The 23879-nt window shown below is 31.7% G+C and overlaps 1 protein-coding gene across 3 annotated transcripts in view; it reads right to left on the bottom strand.

Moving 5' to 3' along the window:
• Positions 1–23879, bottom strand: part of spen (spen family transcriptional repressor split ends) — a 444910-nt gene that overhangs the window by 35567 nt on the left and 385464 nt on the right. For 2 of the 3 annotated variants that reach the window (XM_075382418.1, XM_075382417.1), the window contains 6 exons: positions 21782–21908; positions 20293–20473; positions 18892–18998; positions 18063–18205; positions 12394–12693; positions 961–10316 (listed from right to left, as the gene is read on the bottom strand). In XM_075382418.1, the coding sequence (XP_075238533.1) occupies positions 961–10316; positions 12394–12693; positions 18063–18205; positions 18892–18998; positions 20293–20473; positions 21782–21908 (10214 nt within the window). The remainder of the gene's footprint in view (positions 1–960; positions 10317–12393; positions 12694–18062; positions 18206–18891; positions 18999–20292; positions 20474–21781; positions 21909–23879) is intronic. The other variant, XM_075382419.1, reaches the window with a different exon arrangement.

Genomic DNA, 23879 nt, shown 5'->3' on the forward strand with positions numbered 1-23879 from the left:
TGGCATTTGCAGTTTGTTCCTGCTGACATGCAAGTCAGTCTTAAATAATAAATTTGTAAAGCAGGTAGATCACCAATTTAAGCTTTTTTAGAAGTCGCACAATACTTCCCTTTTGAGGAGCGGATATTAAAATTGCAATTGAAAGATATAAGAGAACAAATGATCATTAGAAGAACTCTGGATAATAAGACAATACGAGACATCTTTAATGAAATTCTATAAAACCATAGCAATTTGAATAGGCTTTATGTAAGAGAGAGACAGACAACAGCCTTACACATGAGAACAGATGCAGACTTCAAAGCTGGGACAGATGAGATTTTTGCAATCTGTCTTGTAATCAAAGACACTGGATCCAAATGACATTCATCAAACATTAGATATTAATAAATTAAGTGAATGCTTAGATGGTTATTGTCTTAAAATTCGAAAAGTCACGTAGAGAGAATGAATGATGTCCGACTACCTAAGATACAACCTACAGAATTTTGTAGTACAGGAAGACTGAAAAAATTATGGTTAGACCAAATTGTTTCAATAGTAGTATTACAAAGTGAACTTACATAAAATTCCATTTCAATGGAATAAGTAAAACAAAAAACATGTAATAATAAATTACTGTTCAAGTTTGCAACAAGTTGTTAAGTCTTAAGACATGAAGAAGCAGAAATAAATGATAGCAAGAGGGTAATAGAATTGTACACTTACGATTAGAAACGTAAAATTATACATTGATTACACACAAAGTGTAAAATCAATTTTTTTTTTTCTTACAGAGGTAGTAGTGAGATCTGTTTATAAAGTAGCACTAACATTGATTAATTGACAAGCACACTTCTAAAAACTAAAAAGGTCAAAGTATTTCCTATCCATAGATTTCCTAACTAGTCAGATTTGGAGGTAAAATTTTAAGTTAACTTACCATTAAATTAGTTGTGAATACAACAAAATTGTTATTACCTTTAATTACATCTCGTGCTTCCTCAGGTAAAATATCTTGCTTAACTGTCTGAGCAGTCTCCAAATCACAAGGCTCATTACTGCTTTCACCCGGATTGACAAAAACTGTACTACCCCTTTCTTCCATCTTTGGTGTTAATGGTGCGACCACTGGATCAGGAGGGCTCAACGGTCCTTCAACAAGATCTTCATTTTTTATTCTAACTTTTTCCAATTTTTGTTCATCTGATACTCCCCTTACTTTTATTACCTCTTTTTTAATTTCTACCTCAGAATCCTTTGATTTTTCATCATCAATAATTACTTTAGTTTCTAGAGGGTTATCAGCTGATATATCATATTTTTCACTATTTTCAACTTTTACTTCAGTATTATGTTCCTCATAAACATCTTTTGGAAAAAATGGAGTATTTTCTTTTTCACTACTTTCTAATTCACCATCATCAACAGTTTCACTTTCTTCTGGCTCAGTCTTGATCTCCTGTTTTATTTCAACAACATCGTCCGGTTTTTCTGGTTTCTTACCAGTTTCAACAGATTCCAATGATGCAGTCGAAGCTTCTTTTCGACGCTGATGAATTTCTTGCACCACTTGTTCAATAGGTTTCGGTTCAAGTCTAATATCATCCGATGACAATGACTGTTTATTAGCCTTGGCCGCTTTATAAGTCAGATCTTGAATTACAGCATTCAAAGGCTTGCTTTCACCAAACACCTCTTTAATTTTTGGCTCTGGATGAAGATTCTTATGCAAATCAATATGATTTTCAACACAAGGAATCTTTACTTCATTTACTGTAACATTGATATTATCTTTGTTTAACGATTGTAATGAGTTTGTAATCGGGTCGCACAGACCAATTTGTTTTAAGGGCTGAGAAATTTGAGCTACAGCTGATTTAGATTGAGTATTATACTGATTTTCTAGGCTACTTGATTTAATGACTGGCAATTCTTTCAATTTATCAAACGGATCTTGTTTGTCTTTTTCTATATCTCTAAATTGTCTGTGAGAGTTTTGCTGAGAAATTAAATTAACGACAGCATTTTCTTTTGAGATTGCATGTTTCTGTAGCAAATGCTGTCCTAGCATAAGATTACTGGAAATTGTCGGATCTGAATTTACTAATTGCAATGATGGTGGATTTTTACAAAGAGATGATAATAAAGGAGTTGACCGAGAAGTCTGATATGACAGATGTTCATCGCATTTTCGTTCCATAACATGCTCTTCTTTCTCCTTCTCTGGTGATATTGATGGACGATGGTGATGATAATGATGCTGTTGTAGAGCAACTGGATGATCTTTACAGTCTTGCTTAAGTTCTAATTGTTGAATTTCTTTTGGTCTTTGTACTTTATTCTGTTCTTCTTTAATTTCACAAGATTCTTTTATGATTTTATCAATTGGTTGGCTTATTACTTCATGGAGCTTATTTATAATCCTTTGTTGTTCCTGGATCTGTTCTCCTCCCAACTGATGATTATCTTGTTCCTGCAGAAACAACTGCTTCTTCGGTTTATCTTGGTCATGAAAACGTGTTATTACATGTTGTTCTTTTGCCTGATTGTTCTGTACATGCACTGGATGATGCTGGTCTTCATCCTGCTGCTGTAATTTTTGTGATGTAATAGGTAGAACAGTAGCAGCAGTGGTACTAACAGTGGTAGCAATAGCAGCAGTTGTACTGACACTGGTAGCAATAGCAGCAGTTGTACTGACAGTGGTAGCAATAGCAGTAGTTACTGCTGGAGAGACATCAGTATTAGCAGTGGAAATATTAGTAGAAACTGTAGTTGCAGTAACAGCAGTAGTAATGTCACTGCAATTAGTACTTGTACTCACAGCAGTAATGGCAGCAGCAGTAACAGTGCTGCTGGTGGTGGTGGTAGTGGTAGTGATAGTCGTAGCTGTAACAGCAGCAATGTTACTGATAACGGTAGTGCTACTACTAGAAGCTGTGATAGAACCAGCAACAGAAGTGGAAATAGTGGGGGCAGTAGTAATAGTTGTAGTATTAGTGGAAGTAGTAGTAGCAGTCACAGAAGTAGTAGTAGTAGTAGTACTAACACTTGGAACAACAACAGCAGCAGCAGCAGCAGAAGTAGTAGTAGTAATAGTAGTAGTAGAAGTAGTAGTTGGAGCAGCAGCAGGCTTTACATGAGATACCAACACAGAGTGCTCTGGCTTAAACTGATGAACACTAAGATGAGAGGTTGCAGGTGTTGAATTTCCTGATGGTGAAGATGTTGGAGCAGACTGTATTAATATCCTTTCAGTTGCAACTGGTGAAGAAATTGATGTATTTACTTTTGATTCCATAATTCCAATAGACATAGTATGAGCTTGTACTTGCTTTGGTTCTTGCTGTTGTTTTTGCTGCTGCTGCTGCAGCTGCAACAGCGGTTGAAATTTTGGCGGCAGCTGTTGCTGTACTGGATGCAGAAGTGGTGGTGATGGTGGTGGTGTTTGTTGCTGTTGTTGTTGCAGTGGCTGTTGTTTCTGCTGTAGCAGCAACTGCTGCTGTTGCTGCTGTTTCAAGTGGTGATGAAGTTGTTGCTGCTGTTTTTGTTGGTGTTGGTGAAGGTGGTGGTGCTGTTGTTTCTGTTGTATTTGCTGATCCTGCTGTTGTTTTTGTTGTATTTGTTGCTCCTGGTGCTGTTTTTGTTGCATTTTTTGCTCCTGGTGTTGCTTTTGTTGCTCCTGCTGCTGTTTTTGTTGTTCCTGCTGTTGTTTTTGCTGGATTTGCTGCTGTGGTGATGACTGCTGTTCTGGAGATTGTGACGAACAGTTTACTTGTGGTACCGATACAGCAGAAGCCACTGATGTTACTGATTTCAGTTGAAGTTTCTGACTTTGAACATTTGACTGCTGAAAATGCTGGGTGTGCATAAAAGATTTCTGAGGATGCACAGGTGGACAAGCAAGGTGTCTCTTCTCAGTTATCAAATCCTCCGCTTTCATAGGTTTAATAACAACTTGCTGAAGTGTAGGAAGATGAGCAGTTATAGCTTTTGAAGGTAAACTGGTAAAATGAGACTTGACTGTATTCTCTGACAAACTTAAAGGTCGTGAAAGATTTTGTAATGACTTTATTTGTTGACTTGGTTGTACTGTAAGTTTAACAGAGTGTACCATGTCCACTTGCTTTACTATGGCCGGTAACTCATGACGTTTTACAATATCTGTAATTTGTGATTTAGGTACATCATGATTGACAGAAGGTGGAATAGTAGCTTTCGTATGCTCTACATCTGGTGATTGCACTTTTGGAGCTGTTTTTGGTTCAGATATCTCTAGTTTGGATAATTCTTCCTTTCTTTCTATGATCTTTTTATCAACATCTGGAGCAGATGGTTCAATATTCTTTTGCTCTCGTTGAGAAGCACTGTCAGGACAAGCCATTGCTAAAATTCTTTCTTCTAGCCCTTCTCTAGTATCTCTATGAAAATATGATGCAGGCAAATCAGGAGTTCTAGGAGGTCGAGAAAAGTCTACTTGATCAAATGTATCTTCTGTATCTGTATCGATCTGCAAGTCTGGCTCAGAAACAGGTGTATCAGGTTTTGGAGTCTCTTCTGATGGATAACTTTCAAAACCACCACCAAAATCTTCTTCCATCAAAAGAGCTGCAACAGCATCTTCAGTCTCTTCTTGAGATATTACAGGTGTTGGTTTCTCTTCTGCATTTGGTGGTGGTTGAGGTTCTTCTGGTTTAGCAGGTTCTTCAACTGGCTTTGTGGTCGATTCTGAAATACTTTTTACAGCAGTTTCATGAATATTTTCATCAACTTGTGATCCAAAACCTGGGATATCTGGTTTTTTGTTGTGCGAAGATAGATGCGGAGGACTATCTATCAAACATGGTAAAGAAGGTGGTAAAACAACAGATTTTGCAGGCTCAACTCTACATGGAAGTTCTTCTTCCTCTGCATCCATATCTAGATCACCTTCAGGTTCTCGCTTAGGTTCAGGTTCTTGTTCAGGTTCAGGTTCTGGTTCAGGCTCAGTTTCTGTTTCTAACTGATGATTCTGATCAAGTTCAGAAATCCTTGATAAACTAGGAGGTTCTTCTTCTAGCCTATGGTGATGTTTAGCTTTTTCTTCTCTTGACTTTTTGCGTTTTTTCTTTTTTGATTTAGTAGGTTCCTCATTTACAATATAACTGTCTGTATCATCTAAAAGTTTTGCTTCTAGCACTCTTCCTGCTTCATCAAGCTCTCTAGCCTTTCTTTCTCTTCGTTTTTTCTCTCTTTTTCTAGAAACTTCTCTTTCAGATTCAGAATCTGAACCATAAACCTGAGAAACTTGCCACTTACCCAAAACCTTATCTGAATCATCTGATAATGGTCCAAAAATATCCTCCATCTTATCCTCTCTTTTAATATTATTTTCTCTGTCACTCTTCTTCTTTCTAATTTTGTTTTGCAATTTTAATTCTTCTTCACCATCACGACTGTGCACAGATTTTCTACGGTCTTTTTTCGATGAATGACGTTTATTTGTTAAAACTCCATCATCATTATAATCACAGTTCTTTTGACGTTTCTGTTTCTTTTTATGAGACTTCTTCCTAGGAATTTCATTAATACTAGGATTACTATCAACAGAATTTCTACGAAATGAATTGGAAGAAGGAGGTCGTGTATCGTTTTCTATTTCATTTTCACCAAAATGATCATGATCTTCAGATATATTTGAAAATAAATCTGAACCATCAATTAGTCTTTTTCCTACATGTTCATCATCAGTCTTATTGTTTTCTCCAAATCCTATTTCTGTCTCACTTTCATCCGAATTGATCCTAGTAATTTTAGATTTTGTAGAATTATGCCTTAAAGAATCATCTTCACTAGTATCTGAAGTTATCTTTCGGCTTTTAACATCATTTTCAAAGCAATGAATTCTTGACTTAACTCTTAATATGCTCAATCGCAAGGTATCATCTTCAGAAGTATCTGACATTATTTTCCTAGTTTTTGATTCCACTTCTTCTGAACGTATTCTGTTAGGCTTACTTAACCTATGAGTATTATGTTTGTGACCACCATCATCCTCTGAAGTATCGGACATAATTTTCCGACTTTTCAATCTTATGTCTCCTTCTGAACCTCCATCTTCTTCTGAACTTGTTATCAGCAATTTGTTTGACCTTCTTCCTCCTCTTTCAGAGTCTGAATCTTCATCATATGATGTTGAACGTTTCTTTTCCTCTCTTTTTGCTCGGCACTGTTTCAACTGATTAAATTTTTCTTTAAGCCGTTCTTGCCTCTTTTCTTCTTCCAATTTTTGCATATTTTTTGTAGACCTTGCTTTAACTTTATCATACATTGAGATATAAGCAGGCTCATCATCAACTATATCAAATATTGAATGTTTTTTAGCAGATTTTATTTCCTCATCACAACTACCAATATCACTTTCACTACCAGTGTCTCTTCGAGATTTACTTTTTCTATCTTCTTTTTTCTTATCACCACTGTTCCTCTTCTCTTTTCTACTTCCAGGTTTCTGCAACTTATCTTCGACTACTTCTTCATCCTTTTTCTTTTTATGGCTTTCTTTTTCTTTATCTTCTTTTATTTTCTCTTCTAATAATTTAGTAAAACTTTTATTATGCTTTTCACTACTGCTTTTTTTACTACTACTACTTGAACTACGACCAGAATCTTTTGAATCACGTCGCTCAGGTTTACTCCTTTTTACATCTTCCATAGAACTATCTAAACTGTCCTGAGAACTTAACCGCCGTTTGCATCCAATAGCAGCTGGCCATGAACTGCTACTTATCCTATCCTTGCGTTTTTCCTTTTTAATGCTTTCACTTTTTCTTTCAGATTCATCCATAAGAGGAGATTTTCGTTTTTCTTGGATTTCATTTTGCCTTTTCTCCATTTCATTATCTTTTTGTTTGTCTATGAAATCAAACACAGATTCCTTCTGTCTTTCATGATTTTCAGAATCTTTATTTCTTTTACTTTTATCTGATTTTTCCCTTTCTCCATCCTTTCTTTTATCATCATTACAATCTTTTAATTTTAAACCATCTATTAAACCTTCCATAGAATCTTTTTCTTTACGTTTCTCCTCTCGTCTCCTTTCAGAATCTTTATGTTTATACACTTCAACTGGATCACTTTCTTTTTTTCTGTCACAATAATCCTTATACTTAGAATTCTCAGTTTCAGAATCTTTCTTTCTTTCTGTCTCTTTCCGTTTAGAACTTTCAACAGACTCTGACAACCTTCTTTCAACATCTTTATGCTTACTTTCAAATATATCTGTTCGCTTATAATCAGAGTCTTTATGACGTAAATTTTCAAATTGTTGTTCACTATCCCTCCTATGTTCTGGATCTCTACTCTTCACATTATCTAATTCATGATCTCTCTTTGAATCACAGTCTTTATGCTTAAAGTTGTCATCAGTGTCTTTCTTTAATTCTGAATGTTTATGTCTCACATAATCAACAATATTTATTTCTTTCTTCCTATCATGTTCTTTACTTTTTACTAAATCAAAATTATCTATTTCCTTTCTTCTTTCTGTTTCTCGATGTCTTATACTATCTGATTCTTTATGTTTTGCTGATTCTGTATCATTTTCTTTTGTTTTATCTCCTTCTCTACGTTTTAAGAAGTCTACCTGTTCACTGTCCTTCCTTCTGTCAGAATCTTTAGTCTTATCAAAATTTTTATCATGTTCTTTATGCTTGGATGTGTCTTGAGAGTCAGAATCCCGTCTCTTTTCATAATCTTTGGATTTACTTTCTAAACAGTCATCTTTTTTACTTTCTATAGATCTGTGCCTTAAATTTTCAATATTTACATTATCTCGTTTCTTTTCACTGTCTTTATGCCTGCTATTATCTTGAATATCATATTCCTTGCGTTTTTCACTATCTTTATGTTGCATATTAGGTCCACCATCCGATTCTTTATTGCGATACTCTTTGTGGTGACGATTTTCCACGTAATCGCTTTCTTTCTTCTGGTGATTTTTTGAAGTGTTAAAAAAGTCTAACATATCCTTTCGTTTTTCATGTTCTCTATGTCTTACACTTGAGTGCGATTCATCCTTCTTCCCATCAGATATTTTAAGAGAAGAATCTTCCGAGTAGTCTGTTTCATTTCTATTACAGTCTTTATTTTTTATATCATTTGATTCTGAAAGTCTCCTTCTATCAACCTCCTTATGTTTGGAGAATTCGTTAACTTCAGGACTTTTTCTTGATTTATGTTTTAAATTTTCGTTATGCTCTATTGCTTCCTTCTCTTTCCTTCTTTCTTTTTCAGACACAAGGTCCTTCTTTTCTCTGTGCCTTATATTTTCTTGATAGGTTTCTAAAGGGTCATTTTCTTCAGTTTTAGCGGAGAGCTCATTGCTATTCCGAGCTTGTTCAGAATGAATATTCTCTTTCCTTCTGTCAGTAAGATGTTCAAAATTGGTATGTTTCCCTTCATCTTCTTTATCTCTCCTTTCTAAGGCTCCATCCTTAAGCCTGGGATCTATTTCTGTTTCTCTCCTTCTTTCTAAATTATCAGGTACTTTCTTAAGTCTAACACTGTCAATGGAATTATCTATACTATCCCTACCTCTTCTCCTATCTTTTTCGGAACACACACCAAAAATATCTTTCTTTTTATCTAATGGCTCTATTAAGGGATGCCTAACATTTTCCTCAGAGTCTTTTCTCCTTTCTACACTATCATGTTTCTTAATAACACTGTCATAATCTGAAAACAACCTGGAACATTCAAAATTAGAGCTAGTGGTTTCTGAATTGTCACTACTGCAGTCTTTTTTAGTTTCACTTAATCTCAACTTTAAACTATCAATATTATCGTCTTTACGCACATTATCTACACTATCCCGTCTTCTTTCTTTATCGTCTTTTCTATGATTATTTTCTTTAGATTTATCACAAAAACTTTCACTAATGTCTTTTTTCCCACACTCTTTTAAATCTACACTCAACCTTCTTTTCCTCCTATCACACATTTCAGTGTCCTTTGTTTTATCACCTTCCCCTAAAATGTCTTTTCTCTCTACACTGTCCGCACACTGCTTTACTTCACAGCTTTCATCCCTAGATTTCCTTCTACCATCACACTCTTTTTCTTCCCCACTTTCCCGCCTTGAACAAATACTAGTTTTAGAAACAGATTTGCACGACACAGGAAAATTGTCCTTTTTTAATAAAGTATCACATTTATCAATTTTTGTACATGATTTCTGGACAGATTTATTTTTTTCTACAGAGGAAGGTGGGGTGGATACCACCACAGAAGAACTACTTTCACTGTTTTCTAGTTTCTTTTCTGTAGGTGATGTAGGGGAGATCTTTGGTAAAGGGTAATTTACAGTAGAAACATGAGAAAACTGTCTTGAAGAAGTTACTGTCATAACACATGAAGTAGGGAAAGTCACTGATGGTTTAGAGATATCCGATAAGGAAACTGTGGTAGAAGTAGTGGAAAGAATTCCACCACAAGAAGCTAATGTAATAGCTGCAGTTGTAGTAGCAACACTTGTGGTGGGCTGCACGGGTGGATGGCTTGGAAATGGGTACTGTAGGCCCTTAGCTCCTGCCGGGGATGAAGATGATGCCGGAGATTTTGGTATGGGTGAGTGAATGGGTGATGATGAATCTAATCTAGAGCGAAGACCAGCAAAACCTGGTCTGGTAGGTACAAATTCTCTCGGTTCATATTTTTCACCAAAATTTTCTAATCTCTTTGTATCCTCATCGAATACCGAACGTTTTGCAAGAACTGACTTGACTATGTCTGATGGCTGTAACTCATGGAGATCTAAATCCAACAGTTTATGTCTTATCCTCAGTGAGGATGCATCAACTTTGGCAAGGGTAGTACGAGATCCAGACCACTTCTCATATTTTTCATCCAATGACCGTAACCTCTCTTCCCACTCAGGAGAAGGGGGTGAAGGTTCCGAATCATCAGACGATGAAGATCGAGGCCTAGGTGGTGAAGCAGGAGGTGAGGGTGGTGCCGGTCTAGGAGAGAGCACTTGCGATGCAAACCGTGGCAACGGAAGAGAAAGAGGATCCGGCGGACGTTCTCTAGGTGTTCGTCTTGGCTCCACTGGTGGAAGGTTTTCAGGTCGCTCATCACAAAGAGGAGTTCCTGGTCTGCTGCTGCCACCGTCCCCACTGTGACTTCTACGATGTTTGCACCTTCGCCGAGGACCTCCCTCTTCTCCTGAGCTCAGGCAGTCTTCCAGCTGTTCCAATAAAGCTACACGTTCTTTCTGCAGATGCCTTATATCTGGAGGGCCAACAACAACAGTCACCAAACCAGATCCTTCTTCGCTTCCCAACTCTTCATAACTCCTGTTATGGGAAAAAAAAATTAGATAAATGAAACCGATATACAAAAGATATTTTATTTAAGATATTAACATATTTCTTTCCTTATGTCACTAAATCACAAAACTCATTAAGCTGTGGGTAAATTAATAAAGTTAAGTCTATTTCACTTATTTCCCCTACTGAATGGAGACATGCATTGTTTACCACAAAAAAGAAGGCATTAAGTGCTTTGTACTACTAACAACCTGAGATAAAAGCACCACTAATCACAGTTGCTTTCTTTAAAAGTAATCATTATACAACCCCCACCCCACCCCACTAATGAACAGCTTGAGAAGATGTCTCTCAGGCTGATTATCAATTTGGTGGTCTTGGTTTTTTCTGGGCAAATAACGCTTTCCCATTATCATCGCTCAAGCATGAACTATTTGTTGTAGAGAAATAGATATTAACAGTTGACAAAAATTAATTAAAAAATAAAACCTAGAAACATAAAAATGCATCTTAAAACAAAAACCACTTGTAACTTATGTTAAAAGCGAAATAAAAACCACAGTGGATACATTAAAAAGCTAACTTAAAAGAATACTGGTGGTCTTGGCTAAGTAGATTAATGTTCTGAACAAAATTTAGTTCAGACAGATAAAAATAAATTTCACTCCCGTCAGCCTGGCATAAATTCTTGCATGCAATCTAAGAATGCAAATATTGATGAGTTAGCTAAAAATTTATCTGAATCAATAGTGATTATGATAGCAGAGAAATTAAGATAATTATAAAACAATGGTAAACAAATAAGTGCAATTTAACTTAAATTAATACAAAAAATATTAATTATGTTGATAACAAAGTATTTTTTTCTTAAAATAACATCTGAGAACCAAATATCCTAATTATTGATTTTTTTTTTTTGTTGAACTGATAAGGATACACAAGCTACAACTTTTTAATAAAAATAATCTGTAAAAACAAAAATAAAATATATTTTTTTTTAAATTAGGCTAATAAAAAAGTGTAATAAATTTCAATTCATAGACAGGCAGGTATAAGTTTGTTATAATTTTATTTTCCCAAGTCCTTCACTACAGCTTCCACTGCCTATTTAAAAATTTTCTAAGTTGTCCTATGTAAAGTTTAATAATATCTTAAGAAGACCTCTTTTATATTTATCCTAAATGAATAACTCCGTAAATAATCAGGATGTATCATAGGTAAAAAAAAAAAAATAATTGATTTTAAGTCATAAAATCCTCCTCCTTAGAATTATGTTTTTATTTTCGTGTTTTTGCTTTCAATTCATCTTTAAGAAGGATATTAAATAAAAACAGTTAAATCTGTAACAGCCTTTAATAAAAATCTGTTATTTAAATTATCACTGGGTGTGCTCTCTGCACACCCAATCATACATACCAGTCCTATCAATGGAAAATTTTTCTATTCAGGAAAGTGTACTGTATGAGTGGGACAAATCAATAATAATGAAAGGTAGGAGTTTTTATTCACAATCACCTTCACTTTCTACAATGTAAATCTTCATCTCATTATAGCATATCAAGTCGCACAAATTTAATTTTACATCAAGAATTACAATTTTTTAACAAAAATATATAATCAAAAATATGGTATTTCTTTGTATAGAAAGTTTAATCACTAAATAATAAAAGAAGCTGTATCTGCAGCTGATTTCTATTTCTTTGTTCACTAGAAGGCTTCTTGTTCAATGCGGAATAACTTTCTTCAAAAATCTACACCATAGATTTTTAACAGAACCAGCTGACTGCACCACATCATTCCATTGGGTATTGAAGTAGCTAGAAAATAACCATTGTACTTTTATAAAACTATCACCACTTTCGTAGAATGCTATAATCACAACAAACACACACTGTTCACCTGCACGATGCTTTATCATAATTAAATGTTACAAAAAGAAGAATCTATCATTTTCTAACAGAATTGAATGTTATAAAAAAATCTGTTTATAATCGCCTGTTTTAATGGCTTACCCATAATACTTTCATTGCCTAAATTTTTTTTTCACTGCCATCTCCAGAAATTTTTTTTTTATAATATAGCCTAATATAAACATCAGCTTTACCTGTTATAAGGTCTTCTTTCAGAACTGTAATCCGATGTAAAGTCAAACCGTGAAGAGAGCTGATGTCGAGGCGTAGTACGCACAGGTGTAGACGGTGACGGTGTAGATGCACCGGGCGATGTTCCACTATTTGACCCTGTGCGTGGATATAATGATGTCGACCTTGACGATGACTGTTGTGAAGTGTATCGTAAATTGGATGGCACATATCTTCCACCTCCACTACTAGAAGATGAAGATGACGGTGTCTCAAATCCCCGTACACTTCCTCCGACAAGGCCCTGTGGAGATGCCTGAACACTACCGACACAAAGATTTTATAAAAATTTTAATCAAAATTAAAAAAAAAAGTTTTTCCAATTCAGATATCAATTTTTTAAGTGACAAATTAAGAGTAACTGAATTTAAAAAAAAATCAAGTCCAAGCGTTCATAAGAAAAGCAGAAAGTAATTAACATATCGAAGTTAATCCTCTGCCGTAACAATATAAATGAGTTGCGTTTTATTACCATAAATGTAATTAATAATTTTAAAACATTACTAAACCAATCCCTACTTAGTTTCCGTTCAGATCTTCTGCTTTTATCATTAGTTTTTTAACAGCATTTTATCACTGATTTTGATCACTGAATTTTTTCATGAATTTTTATTGGCATTGATAAATAAAAATTTTAATTAACCAATAAATATTTTATAAGAATTTTTTATCATTAAAAAATTAAAAATTATTGCATCAATTTATTTTTTCTTTAAGTAAATAAATTTTGATATACTGGGTATCTCAGCAGAATGTGACGGGGTTTTTACACCTATTTAGTAAGACAGTAGGTTACAAGAAAAAAGAAAATAGAACCATAACAGAAAGAGTCTAATTTGAAATGTAGTTTACAAGTTTCACTTTTTGAAAATGGCATCAGTTAAATGGTCAACCTGAATACATTCATTCTTCCATTCTGTAGAAAAATATCATTTTCGACACGCTCCACTAATTTAGTGTTGATCTCCCCTATCTCACCAACAATGTATTTCTTCACTGCTAGATAGGTATTTTGTGGTTTGGTAGAAAAAATATTTGACTTTGAAATCCCAAAGAAAAAAATTTGGAATCGATAGGTCAAGAGACCTCATCAATTGATATCTCCAAACCTTTCAATTCCATGCCATGAAAAAAAGTGTATGCCTACTTCCACTCAATCCTGTGATGTGTGTGCTGTTCAGCAATCCTATTAAGAATAAAGTACACAATCTTCTTCTTCTTCTTTATTAGGAAACTCCAACAGTGCATCATGTATCTCTCAAAGTTACTGTTATTGGCACAGTATGATTATTTTCTGGATAAATAGGCCTGATAATATTGAAAGTTTGGCATCCCACACTAAAACATTAGTTTATAGGTGTACAATGATTTCATAAACATTTGTCTATCATTCCAGTAACAGCAGCTCTTGATGTACCCAGACACATGAAAATGAACATCATCAAACATGATAAAGGTTTTCATAATACTCAATTATCTTTTAAGATGTCTAGCATTATATTACAAAGGTTTGGTCAAGTGATGTTATCACTTGCTCATAATTTCTGCACGATTTTAATTTTGTATGGACTCACTTGACAAACTACATGCAATAAACGGGAATTACCTCCCTCAGAAATATTCAAAGCAGAGACTGTTAATGAGCAGAGCATGTTTAACTTACTGCTATTCGCTCACTTTATTGTTTCAATAGTACATATCGTGTACTTTAGTTCCAACAAACCGATTAAAATATTCCTAATAACATCAAACTGTTTAATACATTTTTAAAATAGTATTCCTTCATGAGACAGAACCACACCAATCAATCTAAAAATGTAATTAAAATGTAACCTCCGCACTTGCACTACACTTTTACACTTGATAAATATACGCAGAGCACAGATGCGATCCTCTATAAACCAAATTCCCCATGACTTAATCCACTGACAAAACAAACTATCAAAATGACAGCTTCCTATAAAGTATTTGTGTTCACCACTACACTTGGCACATTCTCAATAACATGTGATTCAAATTCATCATAATCTACTGGGCCACCTGGTATAATACTAACAGATTAATTGATTAATAGTAATACAAGTCTAGACTTCAATTGTACACAATAATAAAAAACTGTAGTCTTAAGAGTTTTAAAAAGAAAATTTTAAACATAGTATTTTAAGTATTTAACAGCAATATAAATAAGAATAATGAAGATAAAATCTTATACAACAGATTACACTCAAAAAGTTTAAAGTACAAAAAAAAAAATGTTGTAATTAGTATAATTAATATATATCAGGAAAAGGTCTAAAACAAACATTCTCACTTTTTTTTTTTTTAATTGGCTCCATCATTTCTAGTCACTGTATTTATATATGCACTGAACTTTTCTTTTTTGTAGAATTATTTTTGGCTCATTTTCTATAAGTTAATTTAATATTTGTCAGTTCTATTATCATTAATGCTTGATAACTATTGTAAAGATAACTATTGCCAAATCACAGTAAGTCCAATTTTTTCTACAAGAAAAAATGGTTTGAAAAGTATTTTTTTATATTTTGAAAGTAATTCTTATTTAAATTAAATTAAAATAATTAATAATAATAAATTAAAAAAATAAACAAAACAATTCTTAAAAATTACAGCACAATATTCATGGTCACATTATTATAAAAAAAGAAGCTTTTTAACTGAAGCAACACAATAACAGTTCAGCCCTTGATTTGAGTACGGCTTTTGGTTAAATAGGTTCAATACTTGATTCAACAATTTTTTTTCTTCAGAAAAAATACAGATATATTAATACTAAAAATATTAAAAATAATTAGAATGATCTACAGTACTCACTTGGTGAAGCCCAGTTTTTACCATTTAACAAGTTTGTTGCCTCAATCAAACTTAACACAGTTTTGTAATAAAATATTTAAGACCTTTTAGAATAAGTACACAAAAAATTAATAATATTTTCTTTTTTCCTTTTGATCGCTGTAGTGAACACAAATTACTTTTATAAGAATATTTATTTAGTTGTGCAAGTTCATTTCTTGCTTTGAATAATCAATTTATTAGTCTACTTTATACAAAATTAATATCAAACGAAGATTTTCATATGATAAACACTTTTAACTGTCACAATTGACTATTTTCATAACCACGTACACTATGAAAATTGAAGGTTAGTTTGTCTAAAATGACACTAATATTAAGTCCATTACAATAGAATGGTTTAGTACCTCTAATACACTTCTAATGAATTGAAACAAATTTTTTAGCAACTATAACTATAACATTTTTATCGATTATTTCAGTAAAATATTTGAAAATCAACTGAACCTGAGATGTAAAAAAAAATAGGTAAAATACAGTTACATTATAAACCTGAGAAAAACAATAATTCAACATTAGCATTACCTTTTTTTATTTTCCCATATTAAGGTATAATTTTCTAAATCTAATCATCACAAAAAAAAGTTACTCTTTTATTTCCATGAATAAAGCCTTTTAAGACCACGGTAATTCTTCAGAAACCCACTAAAGAGGCATCTGAAGATCATCTTTACTTGGCTACATTAATTTTTTTCTATCTCAGTTGTTGGAAGATATTAGAAATAGTATTTTTTTGTTTATAATTTTTTTTAAATTCTAATTTTGACAAGCTATTTGATATTGTTTAGAGAAATACACAGTTACAACCACACCTGTGTTGCAAAATCTATTTAGAATAAATATACTACTCCCCTTCCTGCACAAGTCACATGACCAGTATGAAATTAAAAAATAACTTAAAAATCATCTTCTGAAAAAATTTATTTTATTAGCGTGGTGAGAAGCTTTTTAGATAGAAATGAAAATTATTAGTGATAGTCATAACAGTTTTCATTTAACTGACATGTGTTGTCATTCACAAAAATAAAAAATTAATTAAGTTAAATATTTAAAATCTAAAAATGCTAGCTTTTAACTGTTTTTGGCAGCAAAACAAATTATATAATAAAATATCATAAATAATATTAATATGTCATTCTTTTTTCATCAGTGCTGATTATGTTAATGGCATGTTGACAAATACTGACTCTTAATTGTTGTGAAGGACTTTTAAGTTTTCGTTGTATCTTTGTTTGAAACCACATATCATCTGATTACTGTAGGACACAAAGTAACAGTACAGTTTATATATTCTAGGAGCATCATATTCTGTGTTAAACAAATGTAATATCATCTACAAACAAAAATCAATGCCCATAGAATACATAAACCAAAATGGTCCGATTGTGCATCGGTTAAGTAGATGTAGCTTCAAACAAAGACACAATGAACACTTTTAAAAACCCTGCTTTTATAAACATAAACAACCACAAAACTAACCCAGCTTTGACAACAATTTTGATATTTTAACATATTCAAAAAAAGACCACATCTTTTAACGCATTTGAACATTATGATGTATATAATTAAACAACAATATATGCTAAATGAAGACAAAATCATTATACACACAAAATGATTTATACAAATGATTCAGAATCACTATGCACACAAAAAACAAATTCCAATAATAACATCAGTTGATGCTAGTGTGGAAACAGCGGCAATTTATTATAATAGAATCTAGTTTATTTTGTCAGTATAAAAGATATTTCCTTGTGCAACAAACTTATATTTTTTATCAAATTTCAAATTTAAGAAAAAATTACATTTAACAATAACGTACAACACACAATACACAGAACATAGATCAAATAAATACAATATCAAAATAAATTCTTAAAATAAAGGAATTATTTGTATTTTTTGTTGATAGGTAAAAAAAAAAATTTTATATGGACACATTATGCTGAAAAATAATAATATTCTCAGTGATATTTTAATCCAATAAATAATTAAGGTATTTTCTATGTTAATATCCATAAGATAAATCTGTACATGCGCAGTAGTAAAACAACATATTTTAAAGCTTATTAAGCTGATAATTAAGTCATGGCTACAGCTTTGTGGTAAGATAAAGAAAAAAATAATTGTAAAATGACCAGCACAGTAGATAAAGATGAAATTGAGTTAAGCAGATAATAGAAAATTAATATTCGAATCTTAGTGTTGTTTCCGTAGAAGAAGTAGCTAATTTCTAGATATAATACTGAAATATAAACATGCACCTACTATTCTATATAACCTATTCCATATAAAAGATCAATTAGTCAGTCAATTAGGTCATTGAATTAGGAATTAGTGAATTAGGTCAATTTTACCCATATGAAGATCCAACTTCACATACAGAAGATTTTATCAGTTTAAAACTTCACAAAAAAAATATTAGAAGAAAATTTTAAATAAAAATCAAATCCGCAACATGTTTTTGTTTAACCACGTTAAAATCGCACATTTAAAAATGTGTAATATTAATGATATCTACAGTAACACTTTTATTGTTAACACTGTAACAATTTTTTTTTCACTTATTCTAAAACTATGGTTTAAAATGATTTTTATGAAGACATGTCAAAATTTCCAGAACAGCAGATAATCACACTTAAAAAATTCAAATATAAAACACTAATAAGGAAGTTGTAATATATTAAGTAGAAAAATAATAAATAATAATTTATGTACCGCTATCACAGTATTAGCTAAGTACAAAAAAGATGAATACCTATTGTCAAATGAATTTGTCTGCTTCTCTAGATGGTCATAGAAAGCTTCCTGACATTCCCTGGATGCAAAATCCACTTGTAATTTCCTTCCTCGAAGAGTAACTCCTCTCATCTCCTTCACCGCTGCTTGGGCAAAAGCAATCTGTAAAAATTTATTAATAAATAATTATAGTTTTATTTCTTGCTTGCTCAACCCATAAAATAAAAAAAAAAAAATGCATCAATTTTTATATATATATATATATATATATATATATATATATATATAAACTTATTTATTATTTTGTCATTTAGGAGAAAACACTAAAATTTAACATATATCTGAAATAATTATGAAATTTCATAGTATATGAGACGAGCATGTCCCTGAAATTAGGTTACAAGCAGAAGAATCAAACTCTTAAATGGATTTGTTTTACCATACAAGAACCTAATCAGTGAAAAAAAGACATTAATAAACAAATAATTTGGAAAGGATTAGTAAAAAAAGAAATGAATTACAGTAAGATGATATTAAGCTTCTGATAGACCATAACACAAACAGAGAAAAATATGTTATTTTTTTCATCAAGAATAATATGTTATGAAGTAACATATTTTACACGTGTTATTTAAATTCAGTTCATCCAAAATCAAAAAGTAGAATTTAATTACCAATCTCTACAAGTTAATAAGTAATCATTTGATTCAGTTGAAATTAAGAATGACCTTCACAGAATACATAATAAGTAAACATACAATTTTACAAGGAAACAATATTTATACCTTCATCTCTAAAACCAAAAACACAGTTGTACTTCTACTTATTAACACACAAAAATTAAATACCTGCTCATAAAACACAAGTGCATGTCCACGAACTCTGTCTATGGCAACTTGAGAAACAGGTCCAAATTGACTGAACTGCAGTATTAGGTATTTTTCAGGTACAGTCTCTGTAAAAACAAAAACAAAATTGTACTCTTTTGTCAAATTGCATACTACACAATGCAAGTCCTTATATACAAAATCAATCATAATTAATGCAATAATCTATTCATTTATTTAAAAAGTATTTCTTTTATCAATTATTTAAATAATATTATACTAACATGGTCGTTTGACATCATAACCTTAATCAATAACTTTCCAAGCCAAGTATGGAGTGGCAAAAAAGGGAGGAACTGCACCCATTAAGCCAGTGAATCCCAAACTGTACATCACGGCGCCGCCGGGAGTCACAACCTCTTCACAGGGGTGCCACAAAATATTGTAAAAGCTTCAGAATTAATTGAGCCAAGACATTTATAATTATTAATTTAATGTTAATAAAGTAAAAAAAAAATAATGAAGATACACCGAGATTTATTTATTTTTATCTCTTATGTACGAGTAGTCATCATACTTTTACTTAGGGTAGGATGCCTTGGAAAAATTTTAATTGAAAAAAGGCACCACGACTCGGAAAAGTTTGGGAACCACTGCATTAAGCCAAAACTTGAATGTCAGCTGAAAATTTTCTGGCCACAGTATTTTTTGGTTTCAAAGGTGTTTTGCTCGTTGATTTTCTCCATGAATGCCATACAGGGAATTCTGTGTACTACTGCCAACTTTTAGACTAAGCAAAACTCACATATCATCAAAAAAGACATCAATTTCCAATCTGAGATGTCATTCTGCTTCATGACAACACTCAGCCCAATATCACACCAAACACTCAAGAAAAAATTGCTTTCTTATTCTGGACTACAATGGAACATCCTTGTACAGGATCGCCCTGCAATTATCATTTATTTGGGCCACTAAAAGAAGCACTTTGAGGACATAAATTTCGAAATGATGCTGCTGTTGAAGCATTCATGTGCAATTGGTTGACATCACACCTACCTTCATTTTACAATAGTAGCATCAAAATGGTACCTATCCGCTGGGAAAAATATGTTTCTAAAAGAGGATATAATGTAAAAAAATACTGAGTATGTATCTTTATTATCCTTCAATAAATTATAAAACAAGAATTCCGGTTTATATTTGATTGACCCTCATAACATAAAAAACAAGAATAAGGAAGAGGCAGACTTAGATAAAAAGTAAATTAATAAAATAAAAATAATAATAAAAGTAAATAAAAATAAGTGATCATGACAATATCACAAAGGTGTAAAAAAATAAAAAATAAAGAAAAAACAGATGGAAGGATAATTACTAAATAAACATTAAAAGATTTATTAATAAATTACAATTAATTACCTGCTACACCATCAACCCAAACGCAATTTGTATGCATAGACTTTCCAAATCCCAGTTTTATCCTGTTGTTGCCAAGATGTTCACCATCTAAAGTTCTCATTGCACGCACTACACTTCCAATATCACAGTACTGACAGAAAGCATATGATGATGATGTTCCCTGCTTTTTAATATCTATCTCCTACAAACATAAATAACAACATAGTTTAATTTATGTTCTATAATATATATATATACATATTAACAAAACACTATGGTTTGTGGAGCATACAAATATATAAAAAAAATTAATCATTCAAACAGCAGTTATTTAAATATTTTAGAGGTTTAAATAAACCTTATTATCTGACTGGTACATAATAATACATTATTTAGATTACAAGAGTAGAAATCCTATTCCATCAAGAATCAACTACCTCAGTATTCATCTAGATTGATCAAGGGAAACAAAAGTAAAACTATAAGAGAAATCACACCTCTATAAAACTCATGCTGCATTTGCTAACCGAGGATTAGAAAGGTAATCAATCATATTTAATACCAGTAAAGATCTTCAAGGTGCCAACACCAATGAAAACTTTTTGAAAAACATTTTCACTAATAATGAAACCTGGGTTTATTGCTATGATATGGAAACAAAGACATTATCATCACAATGGATTGCCTTTCTTTAAAAAAAAAACCCGTGTGAGTTCATCAAATATGAAATGATATTGATGGTTTCTTTTTTGGAAAGGCTAGGTAAATTATGAATTCATTCCACACAGTAGGACAGCATAAACAAGGAATTCTACAAGATTTTAGTGTTTGGGAGATGCCTTTACTTAAAGAGTAAAACAAAACACAAGACACATTCTTGTGTCAAAACACAATCACTGTGGCTTACCCACCTAACTCTCTAGACTTGATCTCAGTACTTTTCTTGTCTCAGAAATTGAAAATAATCTTGAAAGGACTACATTTTCAAACCATAAACAAGACAAGGAAAATATAAAAGCGGCATACCATTCCCAAAAACATACTTCAAGGAAATGTTCCAAAAAGGGAAGAAATGTTGAAATTTACATATTGCTAACAAGTACTACTAAAACGGCATTTGATTTATGAATTATTTTGTAGTAGGTTTTTATATTTAATGCATTTAAATTTACATTATTTCATGCGTTTGAATTTAAATGATTAATATGCACTTTTTATTAATATGGACACATTTATTTTTTTACCTTATAATTTATTTTTATATTTATTTATCTTATTTATACTGACATAATCTGTAAAATTTATTTTTACGTACTGATCAGAATACAGAGTTATATATTTAAACAAAGAGTAATGATAGTGTAATTAAATCTATAATAAATTTAACAGTTATTGATTAAAAAAAAAAGCGAACGCGTCTTATTATTAGATAATAAATAGAAACATAAAAATCTATCTTCTACAGGAATATTATCAAAAAAGCAGTTTTTTATTTACAAATTACACTTACTATAATTTCTCCAAATTGATCAAAATGTTTCCGTAGTTCTGGCGCAGTGATATCTTTCTCCAGGTTTCCAATGAATAATGTTCGTGTTGCCTTTGGATGGAATTCATCTTGTTCTGCTTCATATGGCCTAAAAATAGATAAATAAAAGTTACTCATTTAACTCTTTTGATAGCCAGCAACATATTTATACATTTATGAATTGACATCCACTAACTGCTACATACGGAATATACATGATTTCAATATCCATTCCCAATTGCTATAAACATGTAATAACATGATGTAATTTGATTGCAATTACATATATGTTTATTTCATGTTATTTGCCAGCTAAAGAGTTTCGTATCCTTTTTTTTGTCTATTCATGGTCAATAGTTTATTTGTCTGAGTAGACATTGTTTTGTTGGTTACGTTTATATTGAATTATAAATGTTGTATTATTTATTAGCTAAGATTAAAAAACTTTTCAGTTGGGATTTTGCCATTGCAGGTAAAAGCCTAAAATAATTACTATTACTTTTCAAATATCATCATCAATGATTGATGAAATTATACTATAGATTTAGCAAAATGACAATTTCAGTTATCAGGATGATGATCCTTGCTGACAATTTTCAGGCTTTTCAACCATCAAATGATGGTCTTTTTCTCTTAATAGAATACTGAAATTTTTTCAGCATTTCTTAAGTAGTTAATATCAATTGATTTTGTCCCAGTTCAATAAATGTATGATGGACTAACCTCTCTTTTGATCGAAGAACACTTTTTTTTATAGGCAAACAATAGGATATAATTATTATTGTCAGAAATATATGAGTAACACAATTTCATACTGCTTCAAATTATGAAAAAATGTACCATAATTATGAGAAAAAATTACAAAGGAAATCTAAAAAATAAAAAAAAATTTAACTTTAAATATTTAAGTAATAAAGGAAAGGGGAAACTTTTGAAGAAAGATTACAAAATTTTGGGGTTTCCAGGAGGTAGAAAAGAAAAAGATCAAGAACACCTGGACAGAACAAAAGAAAGAAAAGATTTTGTGAAAGAATACTGAAGGAAGAGAAAAGAAGAGAAGAAATCGCAAAACATTTCATGGTGAACAAAATTGGCAACTAGACACATTCAAAAGAAAGTGTAATTTCACACATGAGAGTGCAAGGAAATAAAGAATTTGGAAAGAGACCTCCACTAATCAGAAAACCTGGACATGTCTAGCGTTTTGTTTCAGGATCATATTATACTGCAAAGAGATGATAACTTTACATCATTCGGAAAATTATTCTTTAAAAAATACTTATTTACAGAAAGATGTCATAGATGCCCAATTCTTAAGTTAGGCAAGTTTTTCAGTTTTCTTACAATTCATCAGTCACTAATCAATCACTCTAAGATCTGTTGAACTACACTAAATCATCCTGTAATAATTAAATATCTCTGACACTTTTAGAGTGATAAATAATTTTTATGTTCTAGTCCATACATGAATCTCTTTACTGCCACATAACAGCATTTATCACTTTTCCGAGTATTTGCACGAACATTGGGGCTGCTGGTTTGTGTAAAAACTGATATTTTTAAACAGCAATTTTATCAATTTTCACATCAAATTTTATACTATTCAGCTACTCTAAATTTTGACACATATTTTTTAAATAAAAATGTTTGTTTTTTTCAATAGCCAATAATAAATGTTTATTTCAAATTGAAATTTACACAAGCAATAGTAAAACATTCAAATACCATTACTATACTCTAGTAAAACATTCAAATCACCACACGGATGACACTAGTTGTTTTAGAAATTAAATTCTCACTCCTTACATCTTTAAAAATAAGCATTAATTAAAAAAAAATACTTTCAATGTTACATTACGAGTTAATAATAAACATTAAAAAAAAAAAAAAAATAATAAGTAATGAAAGCATTCTAGAATTTAGAACAAATAAGTAATATAAGATCTGCTCCAAAGTTTTCTCTAAGTGTTTGGCCAGTACTGCAATAAAACTCTTATGAGCACCCTCTCTTGTCTTAATCTCAACCCAAGTGACTTTGCACTGTTCCCCTAGGTGAAGAACAGACTGAAAGCGAGGCACT

Source organism: Lycorma delicatula, chromosome 1 (genome assembly GCF_047948215.1).
Source record: "Lycorma delicatula isolate Av1 chromosome 1, ASM4794821v1, whole genome shotgun sequence".
Lineage (NCBI taxonomy): Eukaryota > Metazoa > Arthropoda > Insecta > Hemiptera > Fulgoridae > Lycorma > Lycorma delicatula.